This window comes from Poecilia mexicana, unplaced genomic scaffold (genome assembly GCF_051168715.1).
Source record: "Poecilia mexicana isolate PSO_F unplaced genomic scaffold, ASM5116871v1 scaffold_10, whole genome shotgun sequence".
Classification (NCBI taxonomy): Eukaryota; Metazoa; Chordata; class Actinopteri; order Cyprinodontiformes; family Poeciliidae; genus Poecilia; species Poecilia mexicana.
Window position 1 is genome coordinate 27,778,012 of NW_028263379.1, and position 15,383 is coordinate 27,793,394.

At 43.5% G+C, this 15,383-nt stretch overlaps 1 protein-coding gene across 1 annotated transcript in view; it reads left to right on the forward strand.

Annotated features, from left to right (window-relative positions):
• Nucleotides 1-15,383, forward strand: part of tenm1 (teneurin transmembrane protein 1) — a 147,959-nt gene that overhangs the window by 128,260 nt on the left and 4,316 nt on the right. The window contains exons 26-32 of the mRNA XM_088009765.1: nt 910-1,203; nt 3,152-3,396; nt 3,957-4,099; nt 7,199-7,410; nt 9,994-10,295; nt 11,803-12,509; nt 13,272-13,414. Of these exons, the coding sequence (XP_087865891.1) occupies nt 910-1,203; nt 3,152-3,396; nt 3,957-4,099; nt 7,199-7,410; nt 9,994-10,295; nt 11,803-12,509; nt 13,272-13,414 (2,046 nt within the window). The remainder of the gene's footprint in view (nt 1-909; nt 1,204-3,151; nt 3,397-3,956; nt 4,100-7,198; nt 7,411-9,993; nt 10,296-11,802; nt 12,510-13,271; nt 13,415-15,383) is intronic.

The following is a 15,383-nucleotide window of genomic DNA, read 5'->3' on the forward strand; positions in this document are numbered from 1 at the left end:
CTTCTAGAGTCAGAATCGTTTGGGAAGTCACGTCATCCGCTGGCGTTGGTCCATTGAGTTGTAATGAATCAAAAGTAAGTGCATCAATCCACCTTAAAGCCTTTGAGCTCTTCCTGCTTTGACTTTTTCAGTATCATTTCTGTTAAAAATCCATGTTTTAAATTAATCCTTCTATAATAATCACATTTTCTGACTAAGTAAAGTTTGGATTTTTGTTCGCTCTAAGACACAAACAGCTAAACAAACAAAAATCATTAAAACGTATCCCTCTGTGGTCACAATAAATCCACGTTTAAGTGTCACATATTCAACCGAATTGTTGAAATCAGCTAACTTTGCAAAGATATTCTAATTCACTCCGCTGCACTTGTAAATCTTCTTTGCTTCAACACTTTGTCATTTCCATTTCCTTTACAAACAGGGAGGGATTGTCCCCTCTCTCTCTCTCTGTCTGCTGTTCAGCGGTGCGAGCAGCTCTTCAACTTCACGTTGCACAACCCGCTGGACGAACCGAGTCTGAACTCGGTGGGTGTGGGGGCCGACGGGTTAAATGACTCGATCCTGGCTTCCCAAACGCATCCATCAACAGCGACGCCTCCCCCGTTTTGCAGCAGAAAGCACATTGCATAGTCAGAATATTTTATTAGAAGCTGACATCTTATCTTACGGCTGCTAATTAATTTGCAATCCTCAGGACTTTTCTCCTCTTATTCGCGAGGTAATTTATTACTACTGTTATTATGCAGTCTGGATTTGCTCCAAATGTCACAATTAATTTATTTGAGCTTTGCTTGTCTCAGACAAGCCAGCTATTTTCTTTTTTATTTTTTTTATTTAATAAGCCTGCTTCCTCATTCAGAGTTTATGATTATTAAAAAAAGAAAAGTTTTATTCTGTTGTTCTTTTCAGGCTCACAACAGGAACCTGCTTTCCATAGACTTCGACCAGAACACCCGGGTGGGGAAGATCTACGATGACCACAGGAAGTTCACCCTGCACATCCAGTACGACCCGCTGGGCCGGCCCGTCGTCTGGTCGCCCAGCAGCAAGTACACCGAGGTGAACATCAGCTACTCGGCCGGCGGGCTGCTGTCGGCCATCCACCGCGGCGAGTGGTCCGAGCGGCTGGAGTACGAGAACGACCGGGTGGTGTCCAGGGCCTGGGTCAACGGCAAGATCTGGAGCTACACATACGCAGACAGAGTGAGGAAACGTCTTAACAGAACCAGCCCGTATTGACTCTCCTCTAAAGGCAGCCGGTGTCTCTTAAAGTCGTCTAACACATGATGCAAACCTGGTCGTTCACCTGAAAGTGAAACCAGTGCTTACCAGATGAAAACCACGTCTGTTGCGGGAAACAAATGTTGGAAGTTGAAAGCATGTAAGCTGATCTGCAGCACCTCTTCCTCCTTTACCATCCTCTTAAAGTTATTCTTTAAGATTCCCTGCTTTTTTCATGTGTATCCTTTTTTTTTAAATCTTTGAAATCTGCTGTCTGTAAATCTGGATAACAGCTACAAGCCTCTGAGAGCATGAAAATCACCAAGAATATTCTTTGTGACGCATAGCAGAACCCAAGTGGGTTTTGAGCAGATTGACAGGATCTTTTTTTCTTTTTTTTTCTTGTTGCAGAGTTGTGAAAATAAAACAGCAGTTTTCTGAAAGGGGCTTTTACAGTAAACACTGCGGTGCTTTGACAGATGATCTGATGCAACACGAAATGCATTAAATGAGACGGATTGATCCGAGCTTAAAAAAACCTACCGGAATAGTTTAGTCGGAGTTAAACGCAGAGTCTGCGTTGCAGCTGAAACCGATAGCTGCTTCTACGATGCAGAGAAAGTTTTTCAAGAACTTTTTCATGTTTTCACACGTTAAGCACACAGACATCAATATATCGCGTTCTAGCGACTAAAAGACAAAAAAGGAAAGAAAATGTTTTGTAAATGATCCACTTACACATTGTCAACCTGCGTGTAAGTACATCTTTAATTACACAACAAAACATTTAAGGTGTGAAGTTGTGGGGAAGCTTAAACCATAGTTTGACAAAAAGTGGTATTGTAATCTTTGAGCATGTCAGGGAATATTGGTTTGATATTACAAAGCGTTTGGGACATCTGAAAATCTAACAAGACATGGATAATAAATAATCAGTAAGAGATCCGAAGTAGCTAAATCTGATTTCAAGTCACTGCAAAGCAGATGTTTCGCTCTAATAGACCAAAATGTAATGAAATTTGTCAAATGTACGCTTAGTTATGTGTGCTGGAAAGCCACGTAAACCAGGCCCAAACATAAAACACAGTAGGAAACCTAACAACACACGTCACCCTAATTCCACATGCCCACAGTGAAACATGGAGGTGGCTGCATCATGCTGCGGGGATGCTGTTCATCAGCAGAGACAGGAGAGTTGGTCAGATAGTTGATGAGAAGACAAATGGAGCATAAACTGGTCAATACTGACCAAACTTTTCAGATTTTACCTGGTAACAAACGTGAACTTTTTCTTCTACTTGACTATTAAATAAATAAATATGACTAAATATTCCTACATAGACTCTCGATAAAATATGCTTAAGCTTTCAATTGCAGTGTTACAACATATGAAGAAACAGAACCAAACGTGGAGAAGGAGCATTCAGCTTCTACGCTCCACCAATCTGGAACAAACTTCTAGAAAACTGCAAAGATGCTGAAACACTGAATTCAATGAAATCAAGGCTAAAAAAACAAACAAACAAAAAACACATCTTATTAATAGGAACACTGATGAGTGTATTTTATGTACAACTTGCTAGATGATTTTGATGATGGCATTTGATAAATTTGTATTGTTTATTACTCATTTCCTAATTGGTTACTGTATTATGTTTTAATAGTGTGAAGCTCTTTGAACTGCCTTCTGCCTGAAATCTTCTATACAAAGAAACTTGACTTGACTTGAACATATCCCAGGTTTACTTTTGCAAAGCAACATAAATAAATAAATAAATAAATAAATAAATAAATAAATAAATAAATAAATAAATAAATAAATAAAGGGTTTCTCCAACAGAACAGGGTCAAAGTAAAAATAAAAACTTGACAAAACCTCCATGAAGCCACTCAGAGCTCCTTCTTTGTCCTCCTCTGCGTGTTCCCGCAGTCCATCATGCTGCTACTGCACAGCCAGCGGCGCTACATCTTTGATTACGACCAAACGGACCGCCTGGTTGCCGTGACGATGCCCAGCATGGTGAAGCACACCCTGCAGTCGCTGCTGTCCGTCGGCTACTACAGGAACATCTACACCCCTCCGGAGAGCCAGGCCTCGTTCATGCAGGACTACACGCTGGACGGTCGCCTGCGGAGGACCCAGTTCCTGGGGACGGGCCGCAGCGTCATCTACAGGTACGGTTCCCCATGGCAACGCGGGGCTTCTCACTCTACTCTACTTTGGCACAATCGCTGCGTGTGTAAAAAAAAAAAAACACATAAAAGAGATTGCCTCAGTGGGAGTGCAGTAGTTAAAGGCTAATCTTAAAAAGTAGCTCGCACAACCTGCTGTCCTTACTAATGACACCGAATGAACGAACCAGGGAGACGGGTTCGAGGTCAGTTCCGCCTATGATTGCTTCTGAGCGCCGTACTGAGCCAGACACCACTGATCTTATCCGGGCGTGTTGTATATTCCCGACACTCCTCGGACCGCGTGAGAGCGGCGTTATGAACGGTGCCGTTTCCGAGACCTAAAACGCCACGACTTCGGCAGTAAATGCTCCCGATTCTGATGAAACGTTGAAGAACGATGCAGCCTCTTCCTCAACGGCCCCGAGGGATCTTTGGATTATTCATTCCACGTAGCACGGCTGCTAAAATTGAAAATGAAATGCATTGTGTTGAGCTCGAGTGTAATACTTCTTTTTCCACTTCTGCTTGTTTTCCTGTTTTTCGTTGTGTTTTGTATAAAGGTACACACCTGCAGCGAGGCTCTCAGAGGTGGTGTATGACTCCACCCTGGTGACCTTCACCTACGACGACGCCTCCGGCACCGTCAAGACCATTCACCTCACCCACGACGGCTTCATAAGCTCCATACGATACAGACAGACGGGTATGCTGCCAAAATGTCTTCCGTTGTTTCTTTTTTTCACACATTTTCATCCTTCTCACCTACAAAAGCCAAGTAAATACAAAAGTCAGGCTGTTCAAACTACCCCAATCCACTCTTTGTTGCAAATTTTGAGGTGTTTTCAAGTTAAAAGAGTGTGTTTAATGTAAAGCCACAGCATCTCAATAAGGTTTAAGCGCAGAGATGGACTGCATTGGATCACTGTTCTTTGAGTTTAAGGTCACAAACGGATGCACAAATATTCTCCTTTACACTGCAAAAACATAAAATCGTAGTAGGTATTTTTGGTCCAGCTTCTACTGTAAGCAGCTTAGAATTAAGACAAAACTAACTTACAACTAACTTTATTAATCAAAATGTGATTATTTTGATTCATAATTACGTAATTAATCTAAATCAGATAATGTCATTGTTCCGAAGCTGGCTAAAATAAGTTCATATCTACTGTGTTTATCCTGAAGGCCAAACTGACATCATCGATCTCGGCTCCAGCCGTCCAAATCCACTCAGCAGAGGCGAATGATGTCATTCACTTCCCTCTTTCGCCTCGTGTGTTGTCGAGCATCCAGCCAGACTAATGTTCTGAGAGCCGGTCAGCAAAACTTTTCAGCAAGAAAAAGGAGTTTGTTTTGAATCAATAATTCCTTAATAGCGATGAAAAAGTACTGGTTTCACTGACAGATTATTTTCAAGACATTAACATATAACAAGACATTTTTCCCATATTGTAAGTGAAATAAGCTCATTTTCATCAATACAGTGATCCCTCGTTTTTCGCGGGGGTTGGGTTCTGAAAATTACCCACGATAAGCGAAATCTGCGAAGTAGTTACATTTATTTTTTACAATTATTATACAGCATAATTAAATACTCCACATTGAAACCAAAGAACAAAACATGTTTTCAGGTCAGCGGATCTGCGTGTGCATCAGTCGGGCCTCCAGATCTCGTCAACCGAGCCTCCGGTCGGGTTTTGCTGCCTCTGGCCACAGTTTTTTCCAGCAGGCATTCAAAGTTTCAGTTTTCATCTCCTGAATGGCCAGTCTGTATTACGTTTATTTAAATACTGTAACGTTATTGGCACCCAGGTATAGAAGAACCACAGAGACTGTTTATCCAATCAGGACTCAGAACACAATGCACTGTGAAAAAAAACTGCACAAAAATAATTTCTGCAAAGCAGCAAGACCGCGAAAAGTGAACCGCATTATAGCGAGGGATGACTGTAGTCAGTTGTTAAAACCAACCTAAAAATGAACAAAAATAAAATCACACATTGTCTTAAATTACACAATAAAATTACAAGAAGCAATGAGAGACATAAACAAATAAAAGCAGAGTCATTTTTGATCCAGTGGGATTGAAAAATCATATATTTATATATTTTCTTATTTCAGATCACTTCAGATTAAGGGTTCAATCCTGGGCCTTCACTCTACTGCGGCTCTGAGTCAAGTGACCCGGTTTTGTCTTACGTCGGCGTCTGTGGCGCTCAGTTTCAGGAGCTGTTTCTGCTCTGTAACCGTAGCCGTTGTCTTAAAGCTGCTTCTCTGCTAGCCACACTTATCTTTGCCTAATATTCACAGTTTAAATCAAAATCCTTTTTTGAGCAAATCACCTCTGTACAGAGAGCAGGGGAAACCAAATTTCATCATAGATCTCAAACTCTCTAGTCTGGCTTTGAGTCAGACACAGCGCTATTTCATCTGAGACGGAGGCAGCCACAGTTAGAAGTGTGAATTGAGCCGAGCATGTTCAAGTGGAAGAGATTGTGGTCTACCACAACTTTGAATACAAGACCACCCCCAGGCCCATGAGCTGCGTCGCCTCTTCCTCATCTGCAAACCAACTCTGCCCCATCTATGTCTAAATATACGCCAGCTCAACATTGGTTCTGGTTATTGCCCGGCTCTGAATAGCAACGGGTGTCGATTTGCATGGGGAACCGAAAACCCTTTGAAGACCCAATAGACCCAAACCAAATACAGATCCCAGTTAGAACGGCGCAGCAGTAACCATGAGGTTGTATCAGGTCCGTCATTAGACGCCGTCGTCGTTGACACAGCTCAGCAGCTCCTTTAACTTCCAGACTCTGTCCAGGGTCATTGCGAACACTCCTATCTCTCATACCGGTCCACTTCCCGTGCCTTTGTGATTGGTGAGCCACGATCAGGTGTCACTAATCTGCAGCTGTGTGTGTGTGTATGTGCGTGCGTGCGTACGCACATACACATACAAACTGTGTGTGTGTTTATTGCTTTGCCCTCCCCGTGAATAGACTCTCACCTTTCCTTTAACTGATCTCATTTCAGCAGAACAAACGGAGCCTTAGAGAGGGGAAGAGATAGCGGTAATTGTCCCTTGAGAGGAGACAAGGAAAAGTAAGGAACCCCAAAAGTGTAAAGAAGAGAAGCAGGCAAAGGGAGTAAAAACACTGAAATAAAAAAAAAAAGTGACAGCTCTGAGAAGTGACAGCTAGAGACGAACAGACTGCCAGCCTCCCGGAGGCTTCGGGAAAAGCCTCGCAGTTCGCTCTCCTGCGCCGCCTCCCTATTAGCCGAGGTTCCGAATCAACATTCCACGGAAAAATAAAAATAGGCAACGTAACGCTGATCCAGCTATCCGGCGGGCTCCAAAGCGAGACACTTAGTCATTTCAACTGCAATCAGAGTCATCTCAAATAGCTGCATAATGGTGTTTCATTAACAGGCCCCACCAAACACCCCCCAACTCCAACTCCGAAGCAGGATGAGTTGGCGCGGCCGGGCAGCAGAGGTGAAGGATGGTGTTGTTAATGCTGATGTCCTGACATTAAGGAGCACATTGGCTCATCAGCGCTATTGTCTTTGGATTTCATTATCTCCTCATATTAAAGGTCACCACTGGAAATGCCATAGCGGCGTGGACATAGTTGAGATCGAACGGTTTGAACTGTGTCTGTTAACGACGGCGAATTAGCTTTTGATTTAAATTAATTCGGCAGTGTGAGGAGCGGCTCTAAATGCTCTGCGCTCAGACGCATGGGATGCATTCCTCTCTTTCATCTGCTAATGTGTTTTTTTTTTCTTTTCTTTTTTAAAGGCCCCCTGACAAGTCGGCAAATCTTCCGCTTCAGCGAGGAAGGCTTGGTCAATGCCAGATTTGACTACAGCTACAACAACTTCAGAGTCACCAGCATGCAGGCGGTCATCAATGAAACCCCTCTGCCCATCGATTTGTACCGCTACGTGGATGTTTCTGGGCGGGTGGAGCAGTTTGGCAAGTTCAGCGTCATCTTCTATGACCTCAACCAGGTATGACACTATTGACTGGATTTTGCTGCTGTTCAAGCTTCGCTGGGCAAGATATTGACTAACATCAGTGGATTTTATTGGGATTTTATGTGGTAGACTAACACAAAGTGGTTGGAAATTTTTTTTTTTTTTTTTGACAAATAAAAAGCCACTGAGCCAAACTCAGTGTGGTTCTGGACAGAAACATTTTAGAGGATTTAAGACAATTGTTGAGATTCACCTTCCAAGAGGGCGATGGCCCCTAAACATTCAACCAGAAACACAATGTTTGGGCCAGAGCATATTCATGTTTTAGAATGGTCCAGATCTAAATATGGCTAAGAATAGTTGTCATGACTTAAATAAATGCTGTCAGAAACAATCTCAGTTCAGTCTGACTAAGGCCCCGTTTACACGACAACGATTTCGGGGAAAACGGAAGAGTTTTGTTGCGTTTGTAGTGCGCATTTACACGAAACCACCGAATGTTTTCTCTGACAACGGCACAGATTGAAAACGGGTTCCAGAGTGCGATGTTTCTGAAACGTACCGTTTTCCGATGTCGTGTAAACCGAGAAAACGGATCTTTTCTTCCAGAGAATCCCCAGCTCATGCATAGTATGACGCAAAACATAGCTGCTTCCTACAATCCACAGAAGAAGAAATTACTCACAATACTGGTGTTACTGTTTCCCCATCAGATACGGTTCCCTCAGCTTCTCTTCACCGCCCAGGTGGCAAAATACACGGCTGTTTGTTCAGCCTCTTACCTAGAGAACTACGGACCAGCCCCGGCTCCAGACGAGTTTAACAGGAGGGATGGGGGGGGGCAAAATGAGTCTACGTAGCTGAACATAGACAACAACATCAATAGCATACAGGCTACTTGTTAACAAGCTTAACGTGCTGTACTGATATTAGCTAGTCATCTTTTAGCTATCATTACCTGCATCCAACATCTTTACTCAACTCAGTCGGTTAGTTTGGGGAAAAAACTGTGCAAAGTTATTTACGTTTTGCTGGTTTGCTGCCATGATTCTAACACACACCTGCGCAGCAGCAGCAGGTCTCCTTTGCTGCCTCACAGGTGTAAACCCAGCGCGAGCGTCTCAGCGTTATTTGCGTTTGAAGGCGGCTCGGAAAAACAGGTTACGACTTGTTAGCAACGGATTAAACTGTTTTAACTGCTGGAAAAGGTGACAGAGGACACGGATATGGGAAGGGCGGGAGCTCCTATTTTATCAAATTTATATAGGAAATTATATAGGCCATTCCAAGGTAAAAGCAATAAACAGCTTCCAGTCCGGGGCCCGCTATGGACACCGTGAAAGCTCAAACAAGGTGTTGCAGCAAAGTTAACCCACTTTTTCCAACTGCATGCGCCCTAATAAGACGCACACAATGCGTGTTTTCTCCCAATCTATGGGAGAACGGTACCTGATAGGGAAACACGAATCCACATGCCTTCAAGTAGAACTTTTTTTTAAACACATGCGCACTCAGTTTCAAAGAACCTAGCACCAACTAGGCGCAGCAAGAGCAATACACGTTTTCGATGTGTGCAGTTGCTGTGTAAACACAGATCGTAATTAGAACGTTTTCGTGTAAACGATCCAACAAAAACAGAACAAAACTTCCATTTTTGTTGGATCGTTGTCGTGTAAACACCCCCTAAGCTTGGGTTGTTTTCAAAATATGTTCAAATATGGAAGAAAGAATACCCAAAGGATTTATAGCTGTAACTGTAGTGCAAAGTTTCTCGAAAAAGCATTTAAAAAAAAAAAAAAATTTCCTTCCACATTTCAGTTATATAGCCCTTTGTGTCGGTCTTTCACCTTTATTTATAAAATACATGAAAATGTTTATTTGTATTACTGTGTGAACTGAACATGGTCCAAATCAGGTTTGTTATGAAACTTCCTAAGAAAAAAACGTGTTTGCAGTGGGTAACCATGGAGATTTTTAAACTGTCCTAAACAGAGCTTTCTAACCAAAGCGGATTGAGGAAGGAACCCCATCTGCTGTTCTTATTTTTTATTTTTATTTTTTTTTTCTTTAATTATGTAAAGCACCTTGAAATGCCCTGCTGCTGAAATGTGCTATACAAATAAAATTTGATTGATTGATTGATCGATCGATCGATCAATCACATGACCCCAAACACAGGCTGAGAATAAAAAGAGAAACCTGCAAGTGTTTGTTTATGCTAGTCATTACATGTACTGAATGTAATTAAAGACTTTGACTGATATCAAAGTTCAAAAAGACGATCAGGATAATAAAGGACATCCTTACCCTAATTCAGAAGCACCACAACTAAAGCTACAACCATCGGCTTTTAAATGAAAGGATGTTTTTTGTTGCTAAATTTTGGACAAACATCATTTTTGTTTGTGTGTGGTTTCGTGAACTGACGGTCTGACGGAAGAACGAGTCACGCTTCTCTTGAAGCTAAGACAGCGGGAGGGTTAAGACATGGCTGTTGTAAAAAAAAATAACTGAGGTCTTGTAGAGGCAATGAAGCCTTTAAGAGCCTTAAACTGTAGGGGAAAAAAGTTCCATTAAAATCTTTTGGTTACTGTGTCCTGTTTGTGCTTCTCCTAGGTCATCACCACCCATTTGATGAAGCACACCAAGGTGTTCAACTCCTACGGCCAGGTGGTCGAGGTCCAGTACGAGATCCTGAAGTCCATCGCCTACTGGATGACCATTCAGTACGACTCGGCAGGGCGCATCACCACCTGTGACATCAGAGTCGGCGTGGACAGCAACGTGACCCGCTACACCTACGAGTACGACGCAGACAGCCAACTGCAAAGCGCCTCGGTGAACGAGCGCCCTCAGTGGCGCTACGGCTACGACCTCAACGGGAACATCAACCTGCTCAGTCATGGAACGAGCTCTCGGTAAGTCGATATCTGCAACTCGCTGTGTGTTACATAAAAGTTTCACTGTTTTAAATCTACGCCACCGCATTGTTCAACAGACAACGGTAAACATTAATGCTTACTTAAATGAAGAACTTTCACAAATATAAAAGCCAATTGGAAGGAAAGGGATACTTTTAACTGTTCTTATAACAAGAAAAGATCTAGAAAGTGAGACAAATGTGTTTTTTCAGATCCAGACTCGATACTTTATTGAATCCACGTTTGCAGCGGGTCTTTTGGGGAATGTCTCTACCAGCCTTGCAATATTGGTGACTGACATTTTGCCCGTTTCTCTTTGTAAAACCACTCGATCTCAGTCACATCGGATCAGAAGCGTCTGTGAACACCAGTCCTCACATTTTAACGTACTCTCAACTGAATTTAGCTCTGGGTTTTGGCAGGGCCATCAATGCTTTGATATGATCTATCTAACTGAAGCTCTGGCTGCATGTTTTAGGGTCACCGTCCTGCTAAATTTGAACCTCTATCCCAGTTTAAAATCTTAAGTTCTGATCAGCTTCCCTTATCTAGCTTAAGAAAAGCCACACCTCCATGCTTCACTTTGGAATAATAGCTGAACGGCATTTTGGATCCCACACATAATGTTTTTCATTTAGGCCAGAAAGTCTCATTATGCTCTCATCTGAGCAGACGCCTGCTTCCACGTTTTCCAGGTGCTCTGCATGGCTTGTAGCAAACAGCAAAATAAACCTCTAACAGCTTCTTTTCAACAATGGCATGTTTCTGTCACGCTCTTATGAAGACCAGATTTGTAGATTGCATGTTTACTGAGATTATATTGAACTCATTTTAGTAATAATGTGAGTAGTGGAGGTAATTGGTTGCAGAGGACTTTTTTTGGGGGCATCTGAGTAAAAAACTGATTTAACGTTTAACGTTAAAAAATAAATAAATAAATAAAAAAATCCAACCCAACCCAGGGGCCTTGTGTCCAGGTCCGATCTGACTAGTTAACTTTTTTAAAGGCCAAAGTAGGCAGGACGTATTATTTTAATTAAGATTTTACTACTTTCATTTTGAGACCACCATTTACATAAACAGTGCAACTTTGACCCATTTTTAGCTTTTGTTTAGCGTGCAAATCAGCTTGGATGTGCGACTGATCGGAGCGGAGCAGGATAGAGCTTTCTTTATTACCTCAACAGGAAAAATGATCTGCTCCTCTATTTGGACTGTAAAAAGTTGATTAACAGAACTTTATATGGTGCATTCTCGTCTGAGCCTGACCCGACTATCAAGCAAATCATTTTGAATATCACATCAGATCAATATAACCTCAGCTGAGAAAAGGCCACACTTTTGAGATTTTATTCATAAAACATCCTTTCACTTCTCTGTGCCAACACATTAAAAAATCTGAAAATCACATGCAAAGAGTGTCGCTGTAACCTGACAAAATGTGAAACAGTTCAAAAGGGCGTTGCCAGCCGCTGTCCGAAGTAACAGATCTTCGTTTCCCAAGGCTGACGCCGCTGCGGTACGACCAGAGGGACCGGATCACGCACCTCGGGGAGCTGCAGTACAGCGTGGACGACGACGGCTTCCTCCGCCAACGAGCCAACGACCTGTTCGAATACAACTCCAACGGCCTGCTGACCCGCGTCTTCAACCGGGCGACGGAGCGCACCGTCTGGTACCGCTACGACGGCCTGGGCCGCCGCGTGGCCACGAAGAACAGCGAGGGCGAGCAGCTGCAGTTCTTCTACGCCGACCTGTCGCACCCCACCAGGGTGAGCCACCTGTACAACCACAGCAGCAACCTGATCACGTCGCTGTACTACGACCTCCAGGGCCACCTCATCGCAATGGAGCTGAGCAGTGGGGAGGAGTTCTACGTCGCCTGCGACAGCGTGGGGAGTCCCAGGGCGGTGTTCTCCAGCAAGGGTCGACTGGTCAAGGAGATCCTCTACACCCCCTACGGGGAGGTCTATCAGGACACCAACCCCGACTTCCAGCTCACCATCGGCTTCCACGGGGGATTGTACGATCCGTTCACGCGGCTGGTCCACCTCGGCAGGCGGGATTACGACACCCTGGCCGGTCGATGGACTTCACCGAACCACGAGCTGTGGGGCGAGCTGAGCAGGGAGCCCAAACCGTTCAACCTGTATGCCTTCAACAGCAACTGCCCGGTCGGGAGGGTGGAGGAGGTGACGCAATTCACAACAGGTGGGTTTTTGCACACTCTTGCCGTACCCGAACCAGAACCTGACAGACAGACAGATAGTGGGAGTCGCGAGCAGATATTTCTCTTGATGACACCTACCCTCACACCTCCTCGTGTAAGAGAAACATCTGCCATGAAGAGTGAGTGAACAGGGGCTGCGCAGCTAACCACAGGTGAACTGCATGTCGCAGAAAGGAGATGTGACAGCGAAGGATAGTCGCGCCTCTGATCGCATTGTTTTTTAACACGGTCTAGCGGTGTTTTCTTCTCTGCAACTGTCAACACAACACTATTGCCCCCCGAGAGATGAAATAGAAGCTCGGGTGAGGGAAAGAGATGAAATGAGAGAGCAGAAGATGAATACAGGATGCAGGTGGGGGGAGGGGGTGTGGCGGGGCGTTTGTCCTTCTGGTTAATGGAACATTCATTCGGCCTGTCACGTATTCCTGCAGCAGGATTGTTTGTAGCAGATGGAATCTGTATGTGTCTGAGCGACTCGTCTCTGCCTCGCATTATGCTCAAAGATTGTGTGATTTCCTGTGCAAGGTGTTGCTTTAACCGGCCTTATGACTTTTTGTTTGCTTCGCAGTGTACACAGTACATTTGAAGTCTTTCTCTGAATGCAATTTTCTCTTTCCGTATATGTGTGTGTGTGTGTGTGTGTGTGTGTGTGTGTGTGTGTGCGTGTGTGTGCGTGTGTGTGCGTGCGTGTGTGTGCGTGCATGTGTGTGCGTGCGTGTGTGTGTGTGTGTGTGTGTGTCCAGACATTGGAAGGTGGCTGCAGCTGTTTGGCTTCCAGCTTCATAATGTTGTCCCGGGTTTCCCAAAGCCTGAAGTGAGCAGAATGGAACAAACATATGAACTGATGAAGACCCAGACAAAGACGCAGGACTGGGACTCCAGCAAGGTGAGAATTTCCTACCTGAACAAAAACACTGCATTGTTTGGAAATAAAAAATAAAAATCTTGATGTCTGAAAGTTGTTATATGAAGCCACCTTTGCCATTATCCCTCCCCCAGAAAACATGCAAATCAGCTTCACTTTTGCATCATATAAGTCGACATCACTGCACTGTGTGCTTTCAGATGACGTAGCTTAAATTGCAGAACCAAAGCGGTGCAGTGTATACGAAATATCTCCATTTGCATCCTCAACTCCTTATTATGTGCATAACTTTCTCCTGAATGTGACATTTATCTGACAGAAAGTGGTAGATCATCTATAGGCTCTTCTCTCTTTGCACTGTTTGACTGCTAAATTCCGCCATTCATGACGGCGGCATGTTGGAAAAGCTCGGCTACGTTCGTTCTGAAATTTGTTCTTTTTTGGTTCATTGTTATTTTGGTTTTATTTTGGTTACTTGTTTTTGGACAATTATTCCATTTTATTGCAGTTGGGAGGATTTTTCCTCTTACGTTTTTTCTACTTTCAGACAGTTGCTATGATGTGTAACTATGGCAACGACGTGTCTGATTAGCATCTCAAACGCCCAAATAATGCCCGAGCTACGATCCCAGATCCCAGTGGATTTGAAAAGGATGCGGAAGCAGGACCAAAGAGCAGAGAGGGAAGGAGGAAGTCCAAACCATCTTTTCCATCAGTCATCATATTTGTGATCATATAATGTCTCTGCCTCAGCTTCTAACCTTGCTGGCCAGATTGGTTGAGGCATCACCGACAATTATTATTATGAAATATTATCCATGCTCCATAGAGATTGAGCTGTTAACACGTCATGACAGTCGTGACGTATAAACTAGCTTTACAGCAAAACTATATCTAACTGGATGTAGGCAGTATGACCCGCCTTCAACTTTTCTATATTCTTCCTTAGGATTTATTAATTATCTCCAAAACATTTTATTCAACGTAGCACAACTTTTCCAGAGCCGCGGACGAGGCAATTAAAATTTCATCCAGGCTGGGATGGGCTGCGGCCCGAGGACGCATCCTCTGAGCAGTCATGCTTGAAATGGGTTGTTGGTTTCAAAGTAGAAAATTAGCACATTTACAAATAAACATTAACAGACTATCTGCTTGAACATTTAATATTTTATCCACCCTCTTTATGCGCCTCACTTAAGGCCTTGAGAAAAGCATTCACTGGCTTTTCTTGGTTGTTTTTCATGAAACCATAGAATCGATACTTTCCGGACTCCCTTTGTGTCACAGGTACAGATGCTCGTGCCTTGGATTGTGTCTCCTTAAAACAGGCGCAGATATCCTCTGGGATTTTGCCCGTATCTTAAGATGTAACTGCCCCAGTGGTTTTTAAATCCAAACCTTGATCTGAACGTTGCTGTAGACAAATTGTTCTCCGCCTGAAAAGCTGGGGTTTTGGTTTAGAAGTGAGGTTCTACGTCAAACCTGGAAGCTGTTCTTTCATTTCAGTTTCTACTCTTGAGAAAAAGAGACCTGAACATCCTTTCTCTTTGTTTATTGTAACTGACCATTCCTTCAATTTGCACAAAATTCCCTGACACTTCCCCACGACAAACCGGCCCAGATATGAATTATTTTCAGTACTATCATGTATTCAGCACATTAAAACCCCTTCAAAAATTTTTCCATCCTAGTATCACAGATAAATGGTGGCTGCAACCTTTCTTTTTTTATTTTTAAATACAACTTCTCCAAATGGAGCAGTGAATTTGTCAAGGATGAAGCAAAAGAGGCCAAATATTACCGTAGAGGAGCAGCACGACTTCAGAGTGGATATTAAAATGTCTGCATTTGGTGAGCAATATAAAGTAAGAGCAACCCGGACTATTCCTTTTGTAGACAGACAGAAGGAGGTATTTTAATTATATAGATCAGGGGTCCCCAAACTACGGCCCGCGGGCCGGATCCGGCCCGCCACGTCATTTGGTCCGGC